Below are 21,912 nucleotides of genomic sequence, written 5' to 3'. Positions count from 1 at the left end.
CCAGGCCTGTCGGGGATTGGGGGGCCAGGAGAGGGATAGTATTAGGAGAAATACCTAATGTAGACAATGGGTTGATGGGTGCAGCAAACCGCCATGGCACATGTATACCAATGTAACAAACATGCATGTTCTGCACATGTATCCCAGAGCTTAAAGTATAATATTAATTTTAAAAATAAATAAAAATTTAAAAAAAGAAAGAGACCAGTATGTGTTGCACTGTCACTCTAGGCAAAGAATGACCATTGTATTTAGATATATTATCTGATCTTACCATTGTTGGAATTGCATAACTGAAATCTTACATCCACAATTCTTGGTAAAGTGAAATTTATATTTTTCTGGTTTGTACAATAAAATCTCACTTATTCTGACAACCCTTATAAAGTGCTTCATTGAAATTTACTTTTACTCAGAAAACTTCTTCCTCTTAGAGCAAATTCATTGTGTAATTATAAATTGCAGACTGTAAGTGGCATAACCATAGTATTAACAAGATTATTTTCAATACTTCAGAAGTATGCATTTACACAACAGCAGTTAATAAGAAATCATGCTTCCCTCTACTCATTACTCCTTCCTTGCTCCTTAAAAAACTTCTACCAGGACACAAATTGAAGAAACATAGTTATGTTTCTGAGAAAAAATTTCTTTTAAATATTTAAAATTTTAAAATTTGTGAATGTAAGTCTTCATTATGTCAGATTGAATATTCAGGCCCAACAGCTTTGCAAAAGAGCTGTCCACAAAGAGATCTGGTTCTTTTTCTCTTCTCATGTCTCCTACAGGTTGCCAGGTAGAGATAACAGATGGTTTTGGCTGGTTTCTGTCAGTAAGTACAAGACACAGGCTGAAAGCAAACCATCACCTTCTAAGACATGAATGCCAGTTGCACGTGTGTCACAAGTAAAGAATGCCTTTAAAGGCTTTAAATTAATCATACACTAAGAGACATTCAGGATACCCTGAAAAGCAGAGCTATAGCAGGAAAAGAGTATACTGGGATTCAAGAAAAATGAATTCTAAAGATGACACTTACAGAAATTGATTTTTTTGTTTTTGGAAACAAGGTGTCACCCTGTCATCCAGGCTGGAGTGCAGTGGTGTGATCATGGCTCACTGCAGCCTCTGCGATCCTCCCACTTCAGTCTCCTGAGTAGCTTGACTACAGGCATGTGCCACCATGCCCAGCTAGTTTTTAAAATTTTTTGTAGTGATGGGGTCTCTTTCTTTTTTTTTTAACTTTTATTTTAGGTTTAGGGGTACATGTGAAGCTTTGTTACATAAGTAAATTTATGTCATGGGGGTTTGTTATACAGATTATTTTATCACCCAGGAATTAAGCCCAGTAACCAACAGTTATTCTTTCTGCTCCTCTCCCTCCTCCTACCCTCTACCCTCAAACAAACCCCAGAGTCTGTTTCCTTCTTTGTGTTCATAAGTTCTCATCATTTGGATCCCACTTATAAGTGAGAAAATGTGGTATTTGATTTTCTGTTCTTGAGTTAGTTTGTTGAGGATAATGACCTCCAGCTCCAACCATGTGCCCACAAAAGACACAATCTCATTCTTTTTATGGATGCACAGTATTCCATGGTGTATATGTATCACATTTTCTTTATCCAATCTGTCATGGATGGGATTTTAGGTTGATTCTATATCTTGGCTATTGTGAATAGTGCTGCAATGAACATTCATGTTCATGTGTCTTTATGGTAGAATGATTTATATTCCTCTGGGTATATACACAATAATGGGATTGCTGGGTCGAATGACAGTTCTGCTTTTAGCTCTTCGAAGAATAACCACATTGCTTTCCATGATGGTTGAACTAATTTACACTCCCACCAACAATGTGTAAGTGTTCCCTTTTCTCCACAACCTCACCAACATCTGTTATATTTGGACTTTTTAATAATAGTCATTCTGACCAGTGTGTGAGATGATATCTCATTGTGGTTCTGATTTGCATTTCTCTAATAATCAGTGATCTTGAGTTTTTTTATGTTTCTTGGCCACATGTATGTCTTCTTTTGAAAAGTGAAGACAGGGTTTCATCATGTTGCCCAGGCTGGTCTTGAACTCCTGGGCTCAAGCAACCCGCCATGGCCTCCCAAAGTGCTAGGATTATAGATGTGAGCCACCATGCCCAGCCTCAGAAATAGATGCTTAAAGAAGTACTTGCAAGAGCAATCAAAGGCATGGATTTTTGAGGCATAGTCTGTAATGGTAAACATTGATTATAAAGCCCCAAATATCCAAAAAATAAAATTAATACATTCAAATATCAAGCCCTGCATTATATTGGAGTGAAAAAAAAGTAAAATGACATCTACTAGCAGAGAAAATTGTTGAAGAAAAAATGCTAAGTGCTGAAGCAGTTGCAAAACAATATGTGTAATATGATCCCATCAAAACAATGTGTAAATACATGTATAAAAAATTGGAAGAATATAAATATACTAACATGTTAATTGTGTTTGTCTTTAAGGGAGGAGGATTAGTTTTCATTTTTATATGAAATCATTTCATAATGTTTTGTTAAAATAAGCATGCCGCCAGCCATGGTGGCCCACGCCTGTCATCCCAGCACTTGGGAGGCCAAGGTGGATGGATTGCTTGAGGTTAGGAGTTCGAGACCACCCTGGCTAACATGGTGAAACACCTTCTCTACAAAAAATACAAAAAAGTGAGCCAGCTGTGGTGGTGTGCCCCTGTAGTCCCAGCTACTGGGGAGACTGAGGCACAAGAATCACTTAAACCTGGGAGGTGGAGGCTGCAGTGAGCTGAGATGGTGCCACTGATCTCCAACCTGGGCAACAGAATGAGACTCTCTATCTAAAAAAAAAAATTATATATATATATATGTAATATATATACATATATATTAAAAAATTATATATATGTAATATATATATACACACACATACATATAATCAGCATGCCTTACTTCTTTTAGAAGAAAAAATACATGTGTATGTGTTGTGTGTGTGTGTATATCTATAATGAGAAAGGAAGTACAAGACCAGTTCTTTGCATCTGGAAATATGGGCAAGTCACTTCATCACCGTATCTCTTTGAGTCACACTTTTTATTTCTGAAAATGAGGGTACAGACTAAGCAACAGTAAGTTCCCTTCTGGATCTAAAATTCTGAGTATGTCTTTCATTGAATTTTAGATTACATTCCCTGAAATTCTCTAAATCTGAGATTTATTTGAAGCACTGTTTTCTTTCTTAATTGTAAAACCATTTTGTCACTACCTTGTCAAATTTGTTATCCAATTCTTCTAATTGCTTTCTACATTTTCATGATCTCCCATTTAAAAAAGGGAGTATAAAACAAAAGTTGGGACCAGGTGTGGTGGCTCATGCTGGTAATCCCAGCACTTTGGGAAGCTGAGGCAGGAGAATGCTTGAATCCAGGAGTTTAAGACCAGACTGGGCAACATAGTGAGACCCCTACCTCCACAAAAAATTAAAAATTGTTGGGCGGGGTGGCACACATCTGTAGTCCTATCTACTTGGAAACCTGCAGTGGGAGAATTGCTTGAGCCTGGGTGTTCAAGACCAGCCTGGGCTGATGACATGATGACGCAGTGAAAACCCATATGTACAAAAAAAAAAAAAAAGAAAGAAAGAAATGAAAAATAAAAAAAGAAAAATTAGCTGGGTGTGGTGTGTGTGCCTGTAGTCTCAGCTACTCAGGAGGCTGAGGTGGGAGGATCACTTCCTGAACCCAGGAGGTAAAGGCTTCAGTGAGCCATGATGGTGCCACTGCACTCCAGCCTGGGTGACAGAATGAGACCCTGTCTCCAAAGAAAAAAAAAGTCATAATGAATGATACGTGGAATTTAAGCAAAACAAATGATTTTTAGGAGAAAGGCCATTTATGATAGAAAATAAAGTTTGAGATTTAATAGAAGCTGGATTTTTTTCCTTTCATAACTATCCTGGGTACCAATCTCTAAAATCAACATTAATTACATCAACAAAATATTACTGACCACATCCTATGTAAGTGGCCACTGAGCTAGGCATCATGCTAGTTGGATATAAGTAACAAGAATATTTATCTTCAAGTAGCTTATAGGTACTTGGAGGATGCACAGTATACCTATTTTTTTTAACACATTTATTCATTACCAATCCCTGAATTGGGTGGTTTAATTATTTAGAGAGGAGCTGTGCTGTGACAATCACCTTTCATTTGCTATCCTAGTTTATTTACAGAGTAAACATCTTCATATAGCCCTTTTCAAAGAGAACTGGGACAAGGTCAGTCTCTGAATGCGTCGAGAAATTCACATGGAGAATTTAGAAAGTTTCATGGCTTGGGGACTCAATATTAGGCCAAATAACACCCAAAGGCCACCTCGAAGTCCTCTCTGTAGCTTGAAGTTCTTTCAAATACTTTTGTTTCTGTTTTGCTTTAAAAAATAATTTTACCAATTTTTCCTCCTCCCCTTTCATGCCTTTCTTAGCTATTCCATTTCTTTATGGCAAATAAGTGAGCCAATACATGTGATACTATTTTATTAACTTATTTCTCCTTTAATTTTCCCACTTTATCTGCTGTTCCTGTATCTATTTCTAACAATCTTCACTTTCCCCTTCATCAGAGTAAACCTACAGCCATTCCTACTAACTTTGTTTCTGTAACAATTGTATTTATTTATTTATTTATTTTGTTGTTTTTGTTTTTTATTGGTTTGTTTGTTTGTTGAGGTAGGGTCTCACTCTGTTGCCCAGGCTGACATGCAGTGGCTCACTGATCATGGCTTACTGAAGCCTTGACCTCCTGAGTCCAGGAGGTGATCCTCCCACCTCAGCCTCCTGAGCAGCTGGGAGTACAGGCATGCACCACCATACCTGGCTAATTTTTAAATCTTTTGTAGATATAGGGGTCTTGCTATGTTGCTGTGGCTGGTCTCAAACTCCTGGCCTCAAGTGATCCTCCTCCCTTGGCCTCCCAAAGTGTTGGGGTTACAGGTATGAGTCACCACACTCAGCCAACAATTTAAAGCTTCACCTTTATATATATTACTACATTTCTTTTTATATAGCCTTTTCCATCAGACTGTAGGCTTCTTGAGTCAGAACTTGTGCCATTTTTTTGAAGACACATTTACTTAGATATAACTTACAGTAAAACTCACTTTTTAAATTATATAGTTCTATGAATTTTGATAAATGCAAACTGTTGTGTAATCACCACTACAAAAAGATACAGAATATTTCCATCAGCCCCTAAATTTCCTTATACCCCTTTGTCAATCCCCATCCCCCTTCCTCCACTAAACCCGGGTAACTAACTGCTAATCTACTTCCAGTTCCTACAGTTTTGCCTTTTTCAGAGTTATGTAAACAGAAGCACAAAGTACGTAAGTAGTCTTCTGAGTCTGGCTTCTTTCACTTAGCGTAATGCATGTGAGATTCATTCATGTTGTTGGATCAATCAGAAGTTTGCTCCTTTTTATTGCTGAGTAGTATTCCATCACATACATGTACTGCAGTTTATCCACATGGCAACTGGCAGATATTTGGATTGTTTCTAGTTTTTAAGCTTGTGCCTGTTTTGTTGTTGTTTTTAATATGTATACAAAACTGTGCATCCCCAGCATAGACAATTTCCATATATGTGTGTGATGCCTTCCTCTTGCATATTATCCCAAGCTCCGCCTTCTAAATAAAATCTCACTTTCACTTATGTGTGTGTTTCTCTATCTTTCTCCTCAGTCTTTTAATACTCCTCCTTCCCTACCCCCACCTGCTACTGAAATCTACATTTTTGTAATACTAACAGCTGACTTTAGGAGGAAATTTTCTAAAGCAGAATATTTCTTGGCCTTTGTCCTCTTCCCTTTTTTATAGTTCGCAATTTCCAAAGCCCAGAGATAGTGAAAAAAACTCTTTCAACTCATACAAAATGAGACTGTGACTCAAAATGTTGGACTATATCAGTTAAATGTAATTTTTCCCCCAGGCAATAGATCTGCACTGATCTGTAAATGACTTTTAATATGTAAGAGGTCCAAATAAATAATACCTTCCTACAATAAAAGAGACTTTTGTCTTTCACTGCTTCCAAAATCCACTCAATTTAAACTCTTGGGCTTGAGTTAAAATTGAAGCCAGCAATTTCAGTTAAAAGAGGTTGTTAGAAATGGACTTTTTTCTTTTTCAGGGACCTTTCTTTAAAGCAGAAAAACTATCTGGCAGGACTCTGAAATCTCACTTGTGTCACAAGTTGATCTCTACCTTTCAGCTCTAATATTCTATTACTAAGAAAACGGAACATTAGGCTGGGTGTGGTGGCTCATGCCTATGATCCCAGCTCATTGAAGGCCAAGGTGGGCAGATTGCTTAAGGCCAGGAGTTTGAGATCAGCCTGGACAACATGACAAAACCCCACCTCTACTAAAATTACAAAAAATTAGCCACACGTGGTGGTGCACACCCATAATCCCAGCTACTCAAGAGGTAGAGGCATAAGAATTGTCTGAACCCAGAAGGTGGAGATTGCAATGAGCAGAGATCGTGACATGGCACTCTAGCCTGGGCAACAGAGTGAGCTGTCTCAAGAAAAAAAAAGAAAGAAAATTGAAAATTAAACCTTTCCTTGAGAAGAGTCTGTAAGAAATGCGAGGAGACACAATATCTGGAAAACTTTGGAGATTGTGAAATCCAACACAAGAACTATTCATGGGGCATCCAAGACAAACACAGGTAGATCCCTCACACTCTAAGGATGCAATTCTTGACAAATATTTATTTCCTGGATATTTTATCTGTACTGTTAGGTGCTGATATACAAAGATTAAGAAAAACAGTTCTCCATTAAGGTACTCATCTTAAGGTGGCATCGAGATAGAGTTTCTTGATAACGGAGTTTCTAGGTAAAGTAGAAAAGTCTAGTTTTTTGTGTCATTAGAGAAAAGCTGTGTTACTCAGGAAAAGGGTGCTCAGAAGCAACCACCGAGAGCATTCCTGCTTATGAGTCTTATTTCTTGTTATCGCCTATTGTTTAATAGGCAATAAACAATAGGCGATAACAAGAAAAAGACTGTAGGGTGGTAGGGGAAGAAGTGAGAGAAGTCCCCAGCCTCTCAGTCTTACCCAAATCTCTAGCTTACCTCAATGCTTGCCTGCTGATCAAGGTCAAGGTCCTTGTCCTCCAGCTTTTCAATTTGGTCCCTTAGGGTCAGCATGTCATTTAATAAACTGCAAACCGACCAAGAAATGGACTAAGTCCTGCAGATTAAGAAAAATCACTCAATAGAGGGGGTAATTTCGATCTTTCAGAACTGAAACACCATTCTCATATAAAAGGATGCATGGGTAGTGCTTGTATTGCAATGGACAGTAAGTGAAATTCAAAAAAGTTAAAAGCACTCTAAGTAATCTACATAATATTAAAGAGATATGAAGCCTAACTGGACACAGGAGCTAAAAATTAAAAGGATTAAAATGTAAATTCATAAAATTTCTAGAAAAAAACACACAGAAAATTTGGGGGACATAGGATTAGGAAAAGAGTTCTTAGGCTTATCATCAATTGCATAATCTGTAAGAGGGAAAATTGCTAATTAAACCTCATCAGAATTAAAACCTTTTGTTTGCCCAAAGATTCTGTTAAATGGATGAAAAGACAAATTACATACAGGGAAAAATATTTGCTTAGCATACATCTTGCAAAGACCTTGTATCTACACTACATAAAAATCTCTAAAAAACTTATCATTAAAAAAAAACCTGTCCAATTAGAAAATGAGCAAAAGGCATGCATAGACATTTCACCAAGAGGCTATATAGATAGCAAATAAACACACAAAAGGATAGTCAACACCCATTAGCCATTAGAGAAATGCAACTTAGTACTACAATGAGATATCACTACATACTTAACACAATGGAAAAAAAAAGAAAAGAAGAATAGTGATATAATACCAAATGCTAGTGAGAGTGTGGAAAAACTAGATCATTCATAAATTGGTAGTGGAAATACAAAAGGTTTCAGCCACTCTGGAAAATTGTTTGGCAGTTCCTATCAAAACTTAAAACTAACTTATCATATGACCTAGCAATTTCATCCTTGGGTAATTATCCCAGAGAAATGAAGACTTATTTCACATAATACATGCATGTTTAAAGCAGCTTTAATCATAATATCTCCAAACTGGAAATTACACATTTGTCCTTTATTGGATGAATGGTTAAACACACTGTGTAGATTCATATCATGGAAGACTACTCAGCAATGAAAAGGAGAGAAAGATCAACACATGCAACAATTTGGATAAACCTCAAAAAAATTATGCTGAGCCAAAAAAAAAAAAAAAGCCAATCTCAGAAGGACAAACTGCATGATTTCACTTATGTAGCATTCATGAAATAGCATAATTATAGACATGTGGAACAGATTAGTGGTTGCCAGGGGTTAGGGATGGGTGGGAGGAAATGTCCGTATAAAGAGGTAACACAAGTGAGTCTTATGCAATGATTCAGCTGAGGATCTGATCGTCATGGTTATATACACACATGGATGAGTGCATGTATAAATGGTGAAGTCTGAATAAGCTCTCTGGATTGTACCAATGTCAAAATCTTGGTTTTGATGGTGTACTCAAGTTGGGTAAGATGTTACTATTCAGGAATGCTGAAAATAAGGGTTCCTTGTATATATATTTTTGAAACCTCCTATGAATCTATAATTATTTCAAAATAAAAAGTTAAAAATAAAAATGGAAGTATAGGTAAAGAGGGTTATAAAAGAAAATAGGAGGAGAGTTAATAAAGAAGACTAATGTGACTAGTCTCATATTCACCTTCTAGTTTTTGGTCTACAGATCTCTGCAAACTGTAAAGCCCTCTGACCCAAATACTTTATAACATTAATTCAGAAGATATTTGTTCAATATTTACTATGTGCCAGGTATTGTGCTGAATGCTGATGATTATAATAGAGAATAGTATAAGCAAGGTCTTTTTCCTTTTGGAGATAATAATGTAATGTGGATTTGCAGGCAGACAAGAAAATCCATTGAGAATATTATTAATGTTTTGGGTACTTCTGCTTTCAATCAACATGGAGTAACAGGAATTGGATTTAGCCTCCTATTTTAAACAATTTTAAAATGGAAAGTATATATGAGACAACGGTTTTCAGATGTTGAACAACAGACAGTGCAGGATACAGGCCCCTCACAGGTGAGATTGACTCTTTAGTTACTTCAGATTACTCCTGGAAAGAGTTTTTGAACTTCAAATCAGAGAAAGGGGATTCAGGAGAAGGCTAGTGGTCTCCATGAGTTGAGAAGATGAAGTTAGAAGTTCAAGGAGACCACAGAGATTAGATTTGCCCAGCAGAGTGCCAGAGAGGAGACAGCTGCACAGAGAAGAAGCTCCAGAGATCTTCCCACTTGAGAAAGTCCCACTTGGTCCTTCAGCTGAGACACTGATTAGCACACAAGTGTGATTAAACTACTTGAAATGGGAGGGAAATCGTAGCAGATTGAAGCGGGCAGAACAATCTCTAAAGATCAAGCAGTGCGGAGAATAATTGCCAGAGTGGAAAACTCTTGTAATATGCAAGTTATCAGGTACAATACTCAGAAGGCATTGTTTCAGTAGTAGAGTCATAATAGTCCTAGACCAAAGGCTGCTTTGGTCCTGCCTTACAACAATGAAAAGCAAGCCTCAAAAGGGTCAAACTATTTCTAAATAACTGTGTTCCAGAATAAAGCTAAAAATTTAAGTGTACACACAAATGTCTCAAGAATACTCAAAACCAAATGAGGTACAATTTACAATGTCTGGCATTCAATAAAGAATTACTAGACATGCAAAGAAGCAGGAAGCTAAAATCTATAAGAAGCTTTAAAAAGGCTGGGTGCAATGGCTGACACCTGTAATCCCAGCACTTTGGGAGGCCAAGGCGGGTGGATTGCCTGAGGTTAGGAGTTTGAGACCAGCCTAGTCAACATGGTGAAACCCTATCTCTACTAAAAATACAAAAAAAATTAGGCAGTGTGGTGACATGCACCTGTAAACCCAGCTACTTGGGAGGACAAGGAAGGAGAAATGCTTGAACTCAGGAAGCGGAGGTTGCAGTGAGCCAAGATTGCACCACTGCACTCTGGCCTGGGTTACAGAGTGAGACTCTATCTCACAAAAAGAAAAAAAAAACTTAAAAAAATAGAGGCAGTATTAGAAATGATCAGATGATAGAATTATTGATAGATTATTGGTGCCCACCCACCAATAATCAAAGCCAAGTCACCCACCCAACTAATGCTATAAATACAGCTTTAGGAAAAACTAATCTTTCCCTATGAAAGCCAATGCATAAATTGGAAGAAGTGACTATTACACCAGATATACATCAATGTAAGAACCAAAGAAACATGAAAAAGTAAGGAAACATGGCATCTCCAAACAAGTGAAATGATTTTCCAGTAACATCCAAATGAAAAGGAAGTATATGAAATGCCTGAAGAAGAACTCAAAATATTGATATTAAATAAAGTCAGTGAGCTATAAGAGAACACAGGTAAGCAATACAAAGAAGTCAAGAAAACAATTCATGATCTGAATCAAACAGAAATTCTGAGACTGAATAATTCAATGAATGAAATAAAAATACAATAAAGAGCTTCAATAATAGACTAGATCAAGGAGAAGAAAACATTTCTAAACTTTGAAGACAGTTGTTTTTAAATAACTCAGTCAGAAAAAAAAGAATAAAGAATAAAAAAGAAAAAAGAAAGCCCTACTTGACATATGGGACACCATAAGGAAACCAAATATTTGGATATTAGAAGTTCCAGAAGGAGAAGTGGGCAGTCCTGAAAAAATACAATTTAACAAAATAATGGCTAAAACTTCCAAAGTCTTGCAAGAGATAAAGACGTTCAAATACAGAAAACTGAAAGAACCCCAAATAGATTCATATCAAAAAAAGTATTCTCCAAGGCTCATGATAGGCAAACTGTCAAAGTCAAAAAGAGAGAACTCTAAAAACAGCAAAAGTCACATATAAGGGAATACTCACCAGACTAATATAGGTTTCTCAGCAGAAACCTTATAGGCAAGGAGAGAATGGGATGACATATTCAAAGTGCTGAGAGGAAAAAAACTGACAGCCAAAAATACTATACCTAGCAAAACTATCTTTCAAAAAATGAAAGAGAAATAAAGTTGTTTCCAGACCAGCAAAAACTGAGATAATTCATCACCACAAGTAATGCTTAAAGAAATCCTATATCTGGCAGTGAAAGAACAAAATCTACAATCGTGAAAACTCACAAAAGTATAAAATTCACTGACAGAATAGATACACAAATGAGAAAGGGAAAAAAGTCATAGATTATCACTACAGAAAACCATCAAACTGCAATCATAAACAATAAGGGAACAAAATAAGGATATACAAAACCACCAGAAAACAATTCAACAAAATGACAGGAATAAGTCCTTACTTATCAATAATAATCTTGAATATAAACGGATTAAATTTCCCATTTAAAAGATACAGAGTGGCTGAATGGATTTTTTTAAAATGACCCAATTATATGCTGCCTAAAAGAAACTCACTTCACTGTAAAGACACATATAGACTGAAAGTGGAGAAATGGAAAAAATATTTCATGCAAATGAAAATCAAAAGCAAGGAGTGGCTATGCTAAGAACAGACTTTAAGTCAAAAACTGTAAAAAGAGACAAAGAAGAGTATCATATAAAGCAAGCAGGAGTGGCTATGCTTAGAACAGACTTTAAGTCAAAAACTGTAAAAAGAGACAAAAAAAGGTATTATATAATGATAAAAGGAACAATCTAACAAGAGGATACAATAATTCTAAATATATATGCATCCAACACTGGAGGACCCAGATATATAAAGCAAATATTACTAGATCTAAAGGGAGAAACAGACTTCAATACAATAACAGTTGGGGACTTTAATGCCAGACTCACAGCATTGGACATATCATCTAGGCAAAAAATTAACAAAGAAACATTGGATTTAAACTGCACTTTGGACTAAATGGATCTAACAGATATTTACAGAACATTTACTGCAATGGCTGCAGAATATACATTCTTCTCATCAGCACATAGAACATTCTCTGTGATAGACCATATGTTAGGCCACGATACAAGTCCCAACAAATTTTAAAACATCAAATTCATATTAAGTATCTTCTCAGACCACTCTGGAATAAAACTAGAAATCAATATCAAGAGGAACTTTGGAAACTATAGAAATGTATGAAAATTAAACAACACGCTCCTGAATGACCATTGGGTCAAGGAAGAAATAAGGGAGGAAATTAAAATTGCTTGATACAAATGAAAACACACACCTACCAAAACTTATCAGAGACAGCAAAAGCCAGATGAAGAGGGAAGCTTACAGCAATAAACATCTACATCAAAAAAGTAGAAAGATTTCAAATAAACAATCCAACTATGCACCTCAAGGAACTAGAAAAGCAGGAACACACCAACCTATAAATAACAAGTAACCCAGCAACCCAATTTTCAGAATGGGCAAAAGATAAACAGAATTTCATCCAAGAAGATATACCTATGGCAAATAAGCACATAAAAAGATGTTCAATATCACTAGTTATTAGCTAAATGCAAATTGAAATGCATTTAAATGGTTGCAGTAAAAAAAGAAGCTGATAATATCAAGTGCTAGTGAGGATGCCGAGCAACTGGAACTCTCACACACTGTTTGAAAGCCATTTTAAAATCATTCAGTGGTTTCTTAAAAATACAAATAATACACTTATGATACAACCCAGCATTCCCATTCCTGATTGTTTACCCAAGAAAAATTAAAATGTATGTTCACATAAAATCCTATACATGAATGTTTATGGAATCTTTATTTATAATTGCCCAAAATCCTACATGTTCTTCCATTGGTGAATGGATAAAATGCGGTATATTTATATAATGGAACCCTATCTAGCAATAAAAAGAATCAAACTACTGATACATGCAACAGCATGGATAACACTCAAATGTATCATACCAAGAGAAAGAAAGTAGACTCAAAGACAACGTGCTGTATGACTCCACTTATGTGACATTTTGGAAAAGGCAAAACAATAGGGATAGAGAACAGATCAGCAGTTGCCAGCAGCTTGGCCTGGGGAGTGTGGTTAACTATAGTAGAGCATGAGGGATTTGCAGTGAAAAAAGTGTCTATATCTTCACTGTGGTGATGGCACAACTGTATGCATTTTTCAAAACTTGCAGACCTGTATGCTAAAAAATATAACTTTACTGTATGTAAATTATACCTTATTTTTTTAAATGTAATTTATGGTGTTGAATCAATAAAACCACAGAATTTTTTTAAAGAATATTATAAATGCTTTGGAAGGTTTTTTTTAAAAAAGCCCATTTTGTATAGGATGGTCAAAAGAAGGCCTCTGTAAAGAGAGGTTTAACTGAAAGGTGAGGAAACAGCTAGAAGAGTAGCCCTGCTGTAGGAAATAGTTTGGATATGGTAGGAAAGTTCAAAAGGCCAGAGATACTTATTTCTAAGAATAGCTTCCATTCATTAATAGTTATACACCAAGCCTTGTGTTAAGTTCTTTACATACAGAATTTTACTGACTCCCCACAATAAATCAGTGAAGTAGCTGTTATTAGTTCCCTTTCACAGAAGAAGAAAGTTGAGGCTTTCAAAAGGTTGGTTAATTTATCCCAAAAATGTCAGTATCAGGAACCAAACCTGGGTCCCTTTGACTCTAAAGCTCATTCTCTTTATACTAGTGTCTAGGTAAATAACAATTTATTTTATCCTTTTTTTTTTAATCTTAAAATTTTTCATTTAAATTCAGAGACAGACTAGCAAATATTCTTTCCATTTTTTTTTTTCTATGACATGCTGGCTGACTTAGACAATATTGAATAACCCCTTAAGGATGACTGGAGACCTAAAGGCCTTCCTTTGATACTAGTAACACGGACTCAAAGAAACAATGTAGGAGAGAGATCTTCTAGAGATGAGAGAACAAAGATACAGATAACTTGGATTTAATTTTTGAGATTTCGACATTGGCTTCTAATCATAAGACTTCTTGTCCTAAAGACTTTATCATCTTAAGCCCAAAGTCTCTTAAGTTTTTAAAGTTATGAAACTTTCTGCTATTTTGTGACCAACCCCCAAAACCCTACAATTAACTTTCCGCTGTGTTTTCTATTTCATGTATTTTTTTAACAATATTGTCAATTTTCTCCGTTCCATTTATGTAATCAGCTCCAAGTTCTTTCACTTGGAGACCTATCTTTGCGTTCCAGTAGTTTAGCTTGAGGAGCATGTCCTTTAGACACCTGCAGAAATATTATGATGATCAGTTTCAAAGCAGAAAATGGGAAACAACTCACATAGCCTGAAACACTCTTCCTTTGAATAGCGAGTTGATCTGTTTAGTCATCCTTGGCCAGGTGGATATACAAGCCTCAAGAAAAGAAGTTTGGGCATTTATTTGATATCCACTTTAACAGATATTTAAAAGCCTTGATGAAACAAAGCATATTTTATGTTTAATAAAAAAGATATATTTTTAATTTCCCTGTGTGGAATGAATATTAAATACTGATATTAAGATAGTGGTTACATCATGGTGGGGGAGGAGAGGTATACAAAAGGGAAAAGACCCAAGGGCTTTACAACATACTTTTAATGATAATTATAGTTTTCCTATCTAGAAAATTATCTGAGAAGGTTGAAATATATATTAATTTCAGGCTTCAAAGAAGACTTTGCTCTTTCTTTTTTTCCCGTGCTCTGTCTATATCCCTAAAATGTCCTTACTCCACATAATTGCTAGATCATGTAGGTAGTTACCTATACACAGGAGTGCTTTATGGTTCAAGACATGTATGAATTTTAAATCTGCCAGACTTTCCCTAAGTTCTCTGCTTAAATTCCATTTTCCCCTCCACACATTATTAAATGCTCTCTCTTGCAAGTGTCAAGGCTTACAACTCAAGGATGTTCTTCTTTGAAAACTGCAGAGATGTAGACGATTGAGAGTCCTCATCAGTATCTGTTCCTTGCTCATCCTGTTCACTCAGGTCCTGGTCATGCTTAGCCTCCAGCTCCAACATATCCTGGCAAAAATGATGATGGAAGGAAAGCAGAACAAAAGGTTGCTACAAGATGTGGTGGTTCTTTCGACCCTACCCAATCCCCTTTCTCTGGGGTCAAGCATACAGTCCTCTCTGAGACTGGAGCCTTCTGATACATCTGTAAGCTAAGCAGACATGCCCTTCTGCTCTGTCTACAGAGGAAGGCTGGGGCAAGGGCATAAAGAGAATCAGTGTCCACATGCAGAGCTCTTTTCAGTCCTGATGAGTAATTGAATTCCATCTGACCATGGACTCCAACATTCCACTCAAATTAGATGACTGTTCTGGTCTATTCAAAAAACAATCAATGTCATAAAAAAGAAAAGGTGGAGGGATTATTCTATATTAAGAGAGTCTAAAGAGATATGAAAATCAAACATGTTGCATAGATCTTTTAGGATGCCGGTTTAAAAAATATGGCTGTAGAGGACATTTGGGGGACAATTAAAGAAATTAGAATGTTGAGAGAATTGAGATTAGTATATTAATGCTAATTTTTCCAGATGTAATAATCGTATTTTGTAGCAAAAAGCTTTATTTTCAGAGATGCTTTTTGAAGTAAACAGGAGTGAGGTATCATGCTGTCTTTGACCTACTTTTAAATGGTTCAGAAAGTTTCATCTATTTATATATATAAAGATAAAGCCAGTGTGACAAATGTGAAAGATTTTTAATCACAGGTATGGGAATACGGTTAACCATTGCATAATTCTAAGTTGTCCCTTTATTTAAATTGTTTCATATCAAAGATTTTGGGGGAAAAGCCTATTCTATTAGTTTGATCAATAAAATTTACTTTTTTGTTTCTGTATTATTTCCTTTGTTCTGGAAAAACATCTAAGTCATGTTCTTGCCTTTCAAGTCTCTGCATGCAAAAATGGACAATAATTTATCCTTGAACACTTCTTTAGTACCTATTTATAAAATATGTCTTCTGTCCTTTGAATAAGTTTGATCTGAATTTCCTGTGTTTCAGCAGAACTATTTTTTTTTTTATTGTACTTTAGGTTCTGGGGTACATGTGCAGATCATGCAGGATTGTTGCATAGGTACACACATGGCAATGTGGTTTGCTGCCTCCATCCCCCCATCACCTACATCTGGCATTTCTCCCCATGTTATCCCTCCCTGACCTCCCCACCCCCCTGCTGACCCTCCCTTGGCCCCCACCAACATACCCCAGTGTGTGATGCTCCCCTCCCTGTGTCCATGTGTTCTCATTGTTCAACACCCGCCTATGAGTGAGAACATGCAGTATTTGGTTTTCTGTTCTTGTGTCAATTTACTGAGAATTATGGTTTCCAGATTCATCCATGTCCTTCCAGAGGACACAGACTCATCATTTTTTATGGCTGCATAGTATTCCATGGTGTATATGTGCCACATTTTCCTTGTCCATTCTATTGTCAATGGGCATTTGCGTTGGTTCCAGGTCTTTGCTATTGTAAACAGTGCCGCTATGAACATACATTTGCATATGTCTTTATAATAGAATGATTTATAATCCTTTGGGTATATACACAGTAATGGGATTACTGGGTCTAATGGAATTTCTATTTCTAGGTCCTTAAGGAAGCACCACACTGTCTTCCACAATGGTTAAACTCAGAACTATTTTTAAACTGGAAGGAGAAAAGTTTGGAGGAGGGATAATAGATCAATCTCTTTTTTAAATAGATCAGTCTCTTTTTTAAACTACTGGCCAAGTCAATAGAAATAACTAACATTCATGTAACTCTTTACAAATTACTTGCATGTGCATTATTTATTTTCATTCTTGTATGGCCATTTGTGTTTAGTGACTTGCCCAAGGTCATAGAGTAGAGAGTTAAGTGGTGGCCCCAAACAGGAATGTCCATGGCCTAATACAGAACTAGGACCCCATACATATTTTATTTGGAAAAAGAGTCTTTGCAGATGTAATTAAGAATCTTGAGATAAGATCAACTTGAATTACTTGAATGGGTTCCTAAATCCAATGACAAACATCCTAATGAGAGACAGAAGAGGAGAAGACACAGACACAGAGAAGAGATGAAGGATGTGAGGATGTGAAGATGTGAGAATGAAGACAAGAGACCAGAGTTATGTAGCCACCAGCCACTGAAGGCCTGGAGGCCCAGAAGCTTGAAGAAGAAGGACTTGGAAATAGCTGAATTCTATCGGAAGACAATCTGTGAGCAGGGGGTGATTTTTACGTATAGTCATATGGTGATTTGCTCAAAGGTGAGAAATGTCACAGTTATTTCATAAATTCCCAAGGATAAAAATAACATATAATTCACTTTTTTTCATGGGAAGGCTAGTAAGGGCCTCATGTGGTTACAGCAGCATCCAGTAGAAATAATGTCATCCCCTGCCTCCCTCTTAGTTCCAAGCTTTGAAGTTCTGCACCATTAGGAGGAAACCCTCAAACAGTTTCTTACCACTTGAGATACACAGTGTGAAGTTCTTCTCTTCAACCTACTGTGTCATTTAAGTGTCTCTCTTACCCATTTTCAGTGTCTACCTTGTGAAGGAAGTCAGTTTGAGGGTTTTCAGAGGTAATGTCGTCCTCATCATCTGATCTGTCTAAGATGTGGTCCATTTCGGTAATTTCCTTTAGCAAACTGCAAGCCACACAATGCAAACAGAGGCTGTTATTACGCCCTTGGGCCAGAGCTTGGGCCTGCCCTACTCCTTTCCATAGGGAGAACACTGAGAACTTTCCCAGCTCCAAGGAGCACCTGCTATCCTTGTACTGAGTTCTTTCTGTGTGAACAACACCTCACATAATATATCTCACAAAGTAGAAACAGACAGGCTGGATAAGTGATAATTGGCTGAATCCATAAAGTATTTAACAGTGAGATTCTAAATTCCAAAGTAACTGCAGCTCTGCGCATATGTATGCATAAATGAGTGTGCAAAATCAACAAATAATTAATACCCTGTTTTAAAAAGTGGAGTTTAAAAGCTTTGTATGGTTCAATTATGAGCAGTGAAGAGTAGTTCCACAATACCCTCTTGATCTCCACCCCCAGTTGTCTTCCCCACAATGTTTACTAGCTTCTTTATTTTCAACAGAGATTCTATGCACAAATAAGCAGAGATGTTTACATATGCATGTATCTATATCTATATCTATCTCTCTATATAATACAGAATAGACCCTTTAAAATATATTTAGGGGGGGATATTTATATAGTCTATTCTGTGCATAAAAGTACTTTGAATTTCTTGTTTAATAACCTACTTTGGAGTCCATTTCATATGAGTACATACAGAGCTGCTTCGTTTTTAAAATGACTACATGGTATTCCATTGTGGGGCTATATAATAATTTTCCAATCAGTTTTTTTATTAACAGATATGTATATTTTTTCCAATCATTTGCTATCACAAACAATGCTGGAATGAATATCCTTACACATCTATATGTTGTTGTTGTGTATGTGTGCAGCACACCTATTGGATAACCCTACAAGTAGAACTTCTAGGTAAATAGATATGTATATTCTAAATTTTGATAGATTTTAACCAAAGTATGCTTTAAAGAGGTTGAATCAATGTACACTCTCAGCAAAAATGGTAAGAGTGCCTGTTTCCCACTCCTGTCTAAAACCATGTGCTATTGAAGTTTTTGGTCCTTGCCACTTTGGTATGTTGAAACTCGTATCTCATTTTGGTGTTAGTCTCATTTTAAGTGTGAGGTTGAGTGTCTTTACCTATGTGTATAAAACTCATTTTTATTTCATTTTCTAAAATAAGGGTGTTGATAGCCTTTGCCCATTCCCTACCAGACTGTTGTTATTAATATTTTGCTGAAGAGCCTATATGTTCTCTCTCGTATGCTTTTGAAAGGGTCACAGTAAATGTGTGATATGTGTCTATAAAAGTAGTTCCCAGTCTATGGGACTTGAACCCTGAGGGTGGAGGTATTGTCAGGTTGAGAGAGAGTTGAGTCACTTCACATCCATCCTGCTTAGAAGGGGATCCTAGAATCTATAAAGATTTCAATAGACTGAATAAATACTGCCTATATGAAAAAAAACTTATGTGAAAAACTGCCCAAAGTTTTCAAATGCATATCCTACTATCTTCAGTAAATTATAAATGCATTTAAGAACATCTTTGATATCATAATAGCTTTCTTGCCACATGAGGGGTTCTTGGAAAATCGTTTCCCTTAAAAATGTTTTTCTAGTTAAAAAGGTTGTTAATCATGGCTAAATTAGTATGCATTTTTAACATGTACTAGCAAATGTGTATATGTGTTTATACCACTGTTTGTATTCCCTCAATGCCAGAAAGTATTTTAAATGGCTTAGATCTTTAGCAGGTAAAGAGAGTGAAGCCACAAAACAATCAACATATTTTCCCAGATTGAGATTAGCGTCTGGACAACTTTTTAAAATGGGTATCTGGCCAGTTTATGACTGTGGGCCTCTTTAGCTTCTCAAAAGGCTTACTACAGTAAATATTACTGAGATAAAAATTCAATAAATTATAGGAAAGACTGCCAACCTAGACCCTGAACCTGGAAATATCATTTGCATACCACTGGTTCAAGAATGTCTACAGTTGGGACCCTAGAAACTGCTTCGGCAAGCGCAGTTCTGACTTACTCCTGCATTGCGCCTTTAGTCACATTGAGCTTTTGGGAAAAGCCACTGTTTTCCTCTGTCAACGGTTGTTCCTGGCAGTCCATCTTCATCTGCAGAGGCACCTCGTCATTTAGATTTGTGGGCAGGAGAGCCATTTCCCTGGCACTGTAAGGACAATAACCACAACAAGAGGGATTTTATGGCAGGATCGGCAACCACATCCTCTTGGCTGACACCAGCTGACGTCTTCCTCAGGGCATTTGGCTTTAATTCATACCTTCCAAACTGGCTGTTCATTGTAAGGGACCCCAAAGCAAGCTCTTAGGTTTCTCTTCTCAGGTATATATGAGAAAATCCTGGGTTATCTCCAAGGACACACCTCTAGAGAAGTGTCTAAGCTGGTAAATGTGCGTTTTGAATGTTCAAAGGAGAATACGATAAAGGAATATACAATAACCAGCCTGGAAGAATGGGAACTTTCATTTTTATAACCTCTTTCTGATTATATAATAATACGCATATTGTAAAAAGTAAAAAAGGCAAAAGAAGAAAGTAAAATCATTGGTACTTCAGAGGTAACCAGAGATAAGCCCAGAGATATCCAGACTTAAGCACTGTTGATGTTTTAGTACATTTTATTTCTGCTTCTAAATTTGGTGTTCGTTTTATTCTTTTTCCATTGTTGAAACTAGGTTATTTCTAGTTGCTCAGTAGTATAAGTCATGCAGTAATGAATATCTTTGTTTAGTAATTTTCAGTGCATGTCCAATTACTCAAGATACTTCCTTAGAGGTGGAATTACTGGGTCAAAGGGGTTTGCTCACATTTTTAAGGATTTAGACAAATATTTCCAAATTGCTTTCCAAAAGGTTTAACTAATATACATCGGCATCAGCTGTATATAAGAACAGGAACCTTCATTCCAGTCTGATAGGCGAGTGTTCTCTGGAGAGCAGAGGAGTGAATTGCTGGAGTACTTAAGTAGCATGAAAAATAACATGGAAAGAAAACAGGAAAGAAGGTGGAGACGTGTGAGATAGGCTCTGAGAAGCTCATATGAAAAGCTGTAGGGAAAGGATAGATGCAAAACGTAACTCCTAGTTATAGGCAGAAATCAGAAGGGTGTGTCCAGGCCAAACAGGAAGAAATCTTCTCTTCTGGATATTCAAGTGAGTGATAGCAGTAGATTGGCCTAGAACTAGAGGGTGGCCTGGCTCCCAGGACCCTGAGGGACAGAGGGGATGACAGACTCATGGGAAGAGAAGGCATTTTTCTTCAAGGGTGATTTATAATAGGGACTAGCAACCAGGAGGAAGAACCAGGAGGAGGGAGGCCCTGGGAATCAGAGATGTTAAAACTATTTGGACACACAAGGGCTTGGTCGATCATTCTGTGGCAGAATTGAGCTTTGTTCTTGACCTGTGTGGTATAAAGGGAGCCCCTGTGAAAGAGAAGCATCAGGACAGAACTAGAACCTTTGATGGTGATGGCGCCATTCTTTTTAACTTTGAATATGACAAAGAATAAACCTTTGCTCTCCCTCAAGAAGGTCACTATGGCCTGCCAATTTTATCGCAGCCCCTATCTGGACAGTTTTGTCCATTTCCTGAAGGTGTTTAGCACTACAAAGGGAATTCCAAGCTCTGAAAGGCGAACAGACACTGAAATCTGACTTGTTTACTGTTTTTCTGGTCCAAAAAATAGAATACCATAAAAGTAATAAAATTTCCTTATTTTGACAACGCTCTGACGTCTATCTCAATGGCTTCCCCTAGAGTGATTTCAAAGAAAATATGCTCTGTCAATTCAGGTACCTACCCAAATTCTGCCTCCATACATTCTCTCACATTTTACATAACAATTGGAATCCTAACAATGGCTTATGTCTGTGCAGCCCCTAACAGATTACAAAATGCCTTTCACATATTTTCTCATTCAGTTCTCATAACAACATGATACAGAGGGTATTATCCCCATTTCATGCATGTAATAATGGAGCCTCTCAGAGATGATGTGATTTACTTACAGTCAGATATAAGAAGTAAAGCCAGGACTCAGAGCTCCCATGTCCTCACAACTACTGATAAAAATATTTTTCCCACCTCCCACCTCCAAAGATGATCTAGACCAGGGCTCTCCAACAGAACTTTCTGTGTTGATGAAAATGTTCT

At 36.8% G+C, this 21,912-nt stretch overlaps 1 protein-coding gene across 1 annotated transcript in view; it reads right to left on the bottom strand.

The window, feature by feature from the left end:
* SMCO2 (single-pass membrane protein with coiled-coil domains 2) overlaps positions 1 to 21,912 on the bottom strand; it is a 70,623-nt gene that overhangs the window by 7,322 nt on the left and 41,389 nt on the right. The window contains exons 2-5 of the mRNA XM_064377377.1: positions 19,763 to 19,906; positions 17,665 to 17,764; positions 15,010 to 15,137; positions 7,136 to 7,223 (exon numbers count right to left, since the gene is read on the bottom strand). Of these exons, the coding sequence (XP_064233447.1) occupies positions 7,136 to 7,223; positions 15,010 to 15,137; positions 17,665 to 17,764; positions 19,763 to 19,896 (450 nt within the window). The 5' untranslated portion in view covers positions 19,897 to 19,906. The remainder of the gene's footprint in view (positions 1 to 7,135; positions 7,224 to 15,009; positions 15,138 to 17,664; positions 17,765 to 19,762; positions 19,907 to 21,912) is intronic.

Source organism: Aotus nancymaae, unplaced genomic scaffold (assembly GCF_030222135.1).
Source record: "Aotus nancymaae isolate 86718 unplaced genomic scaffold, 86718_ANA_hifiasm-v0.15.2.pri h1tg000016l, whole genome shotgun sequence".
Taxonomy (NCBI): domain Eukaryota; kingdom Metazoa; phylum Chordata; class Mammalia; order Primates; family Aotidae; genus Aotus; species Aotus nancymaae.
Note: the sequence above shows the minus strand (reverse complement) of the source record. Positions and strands in the feature narration are given on the sequence as shown.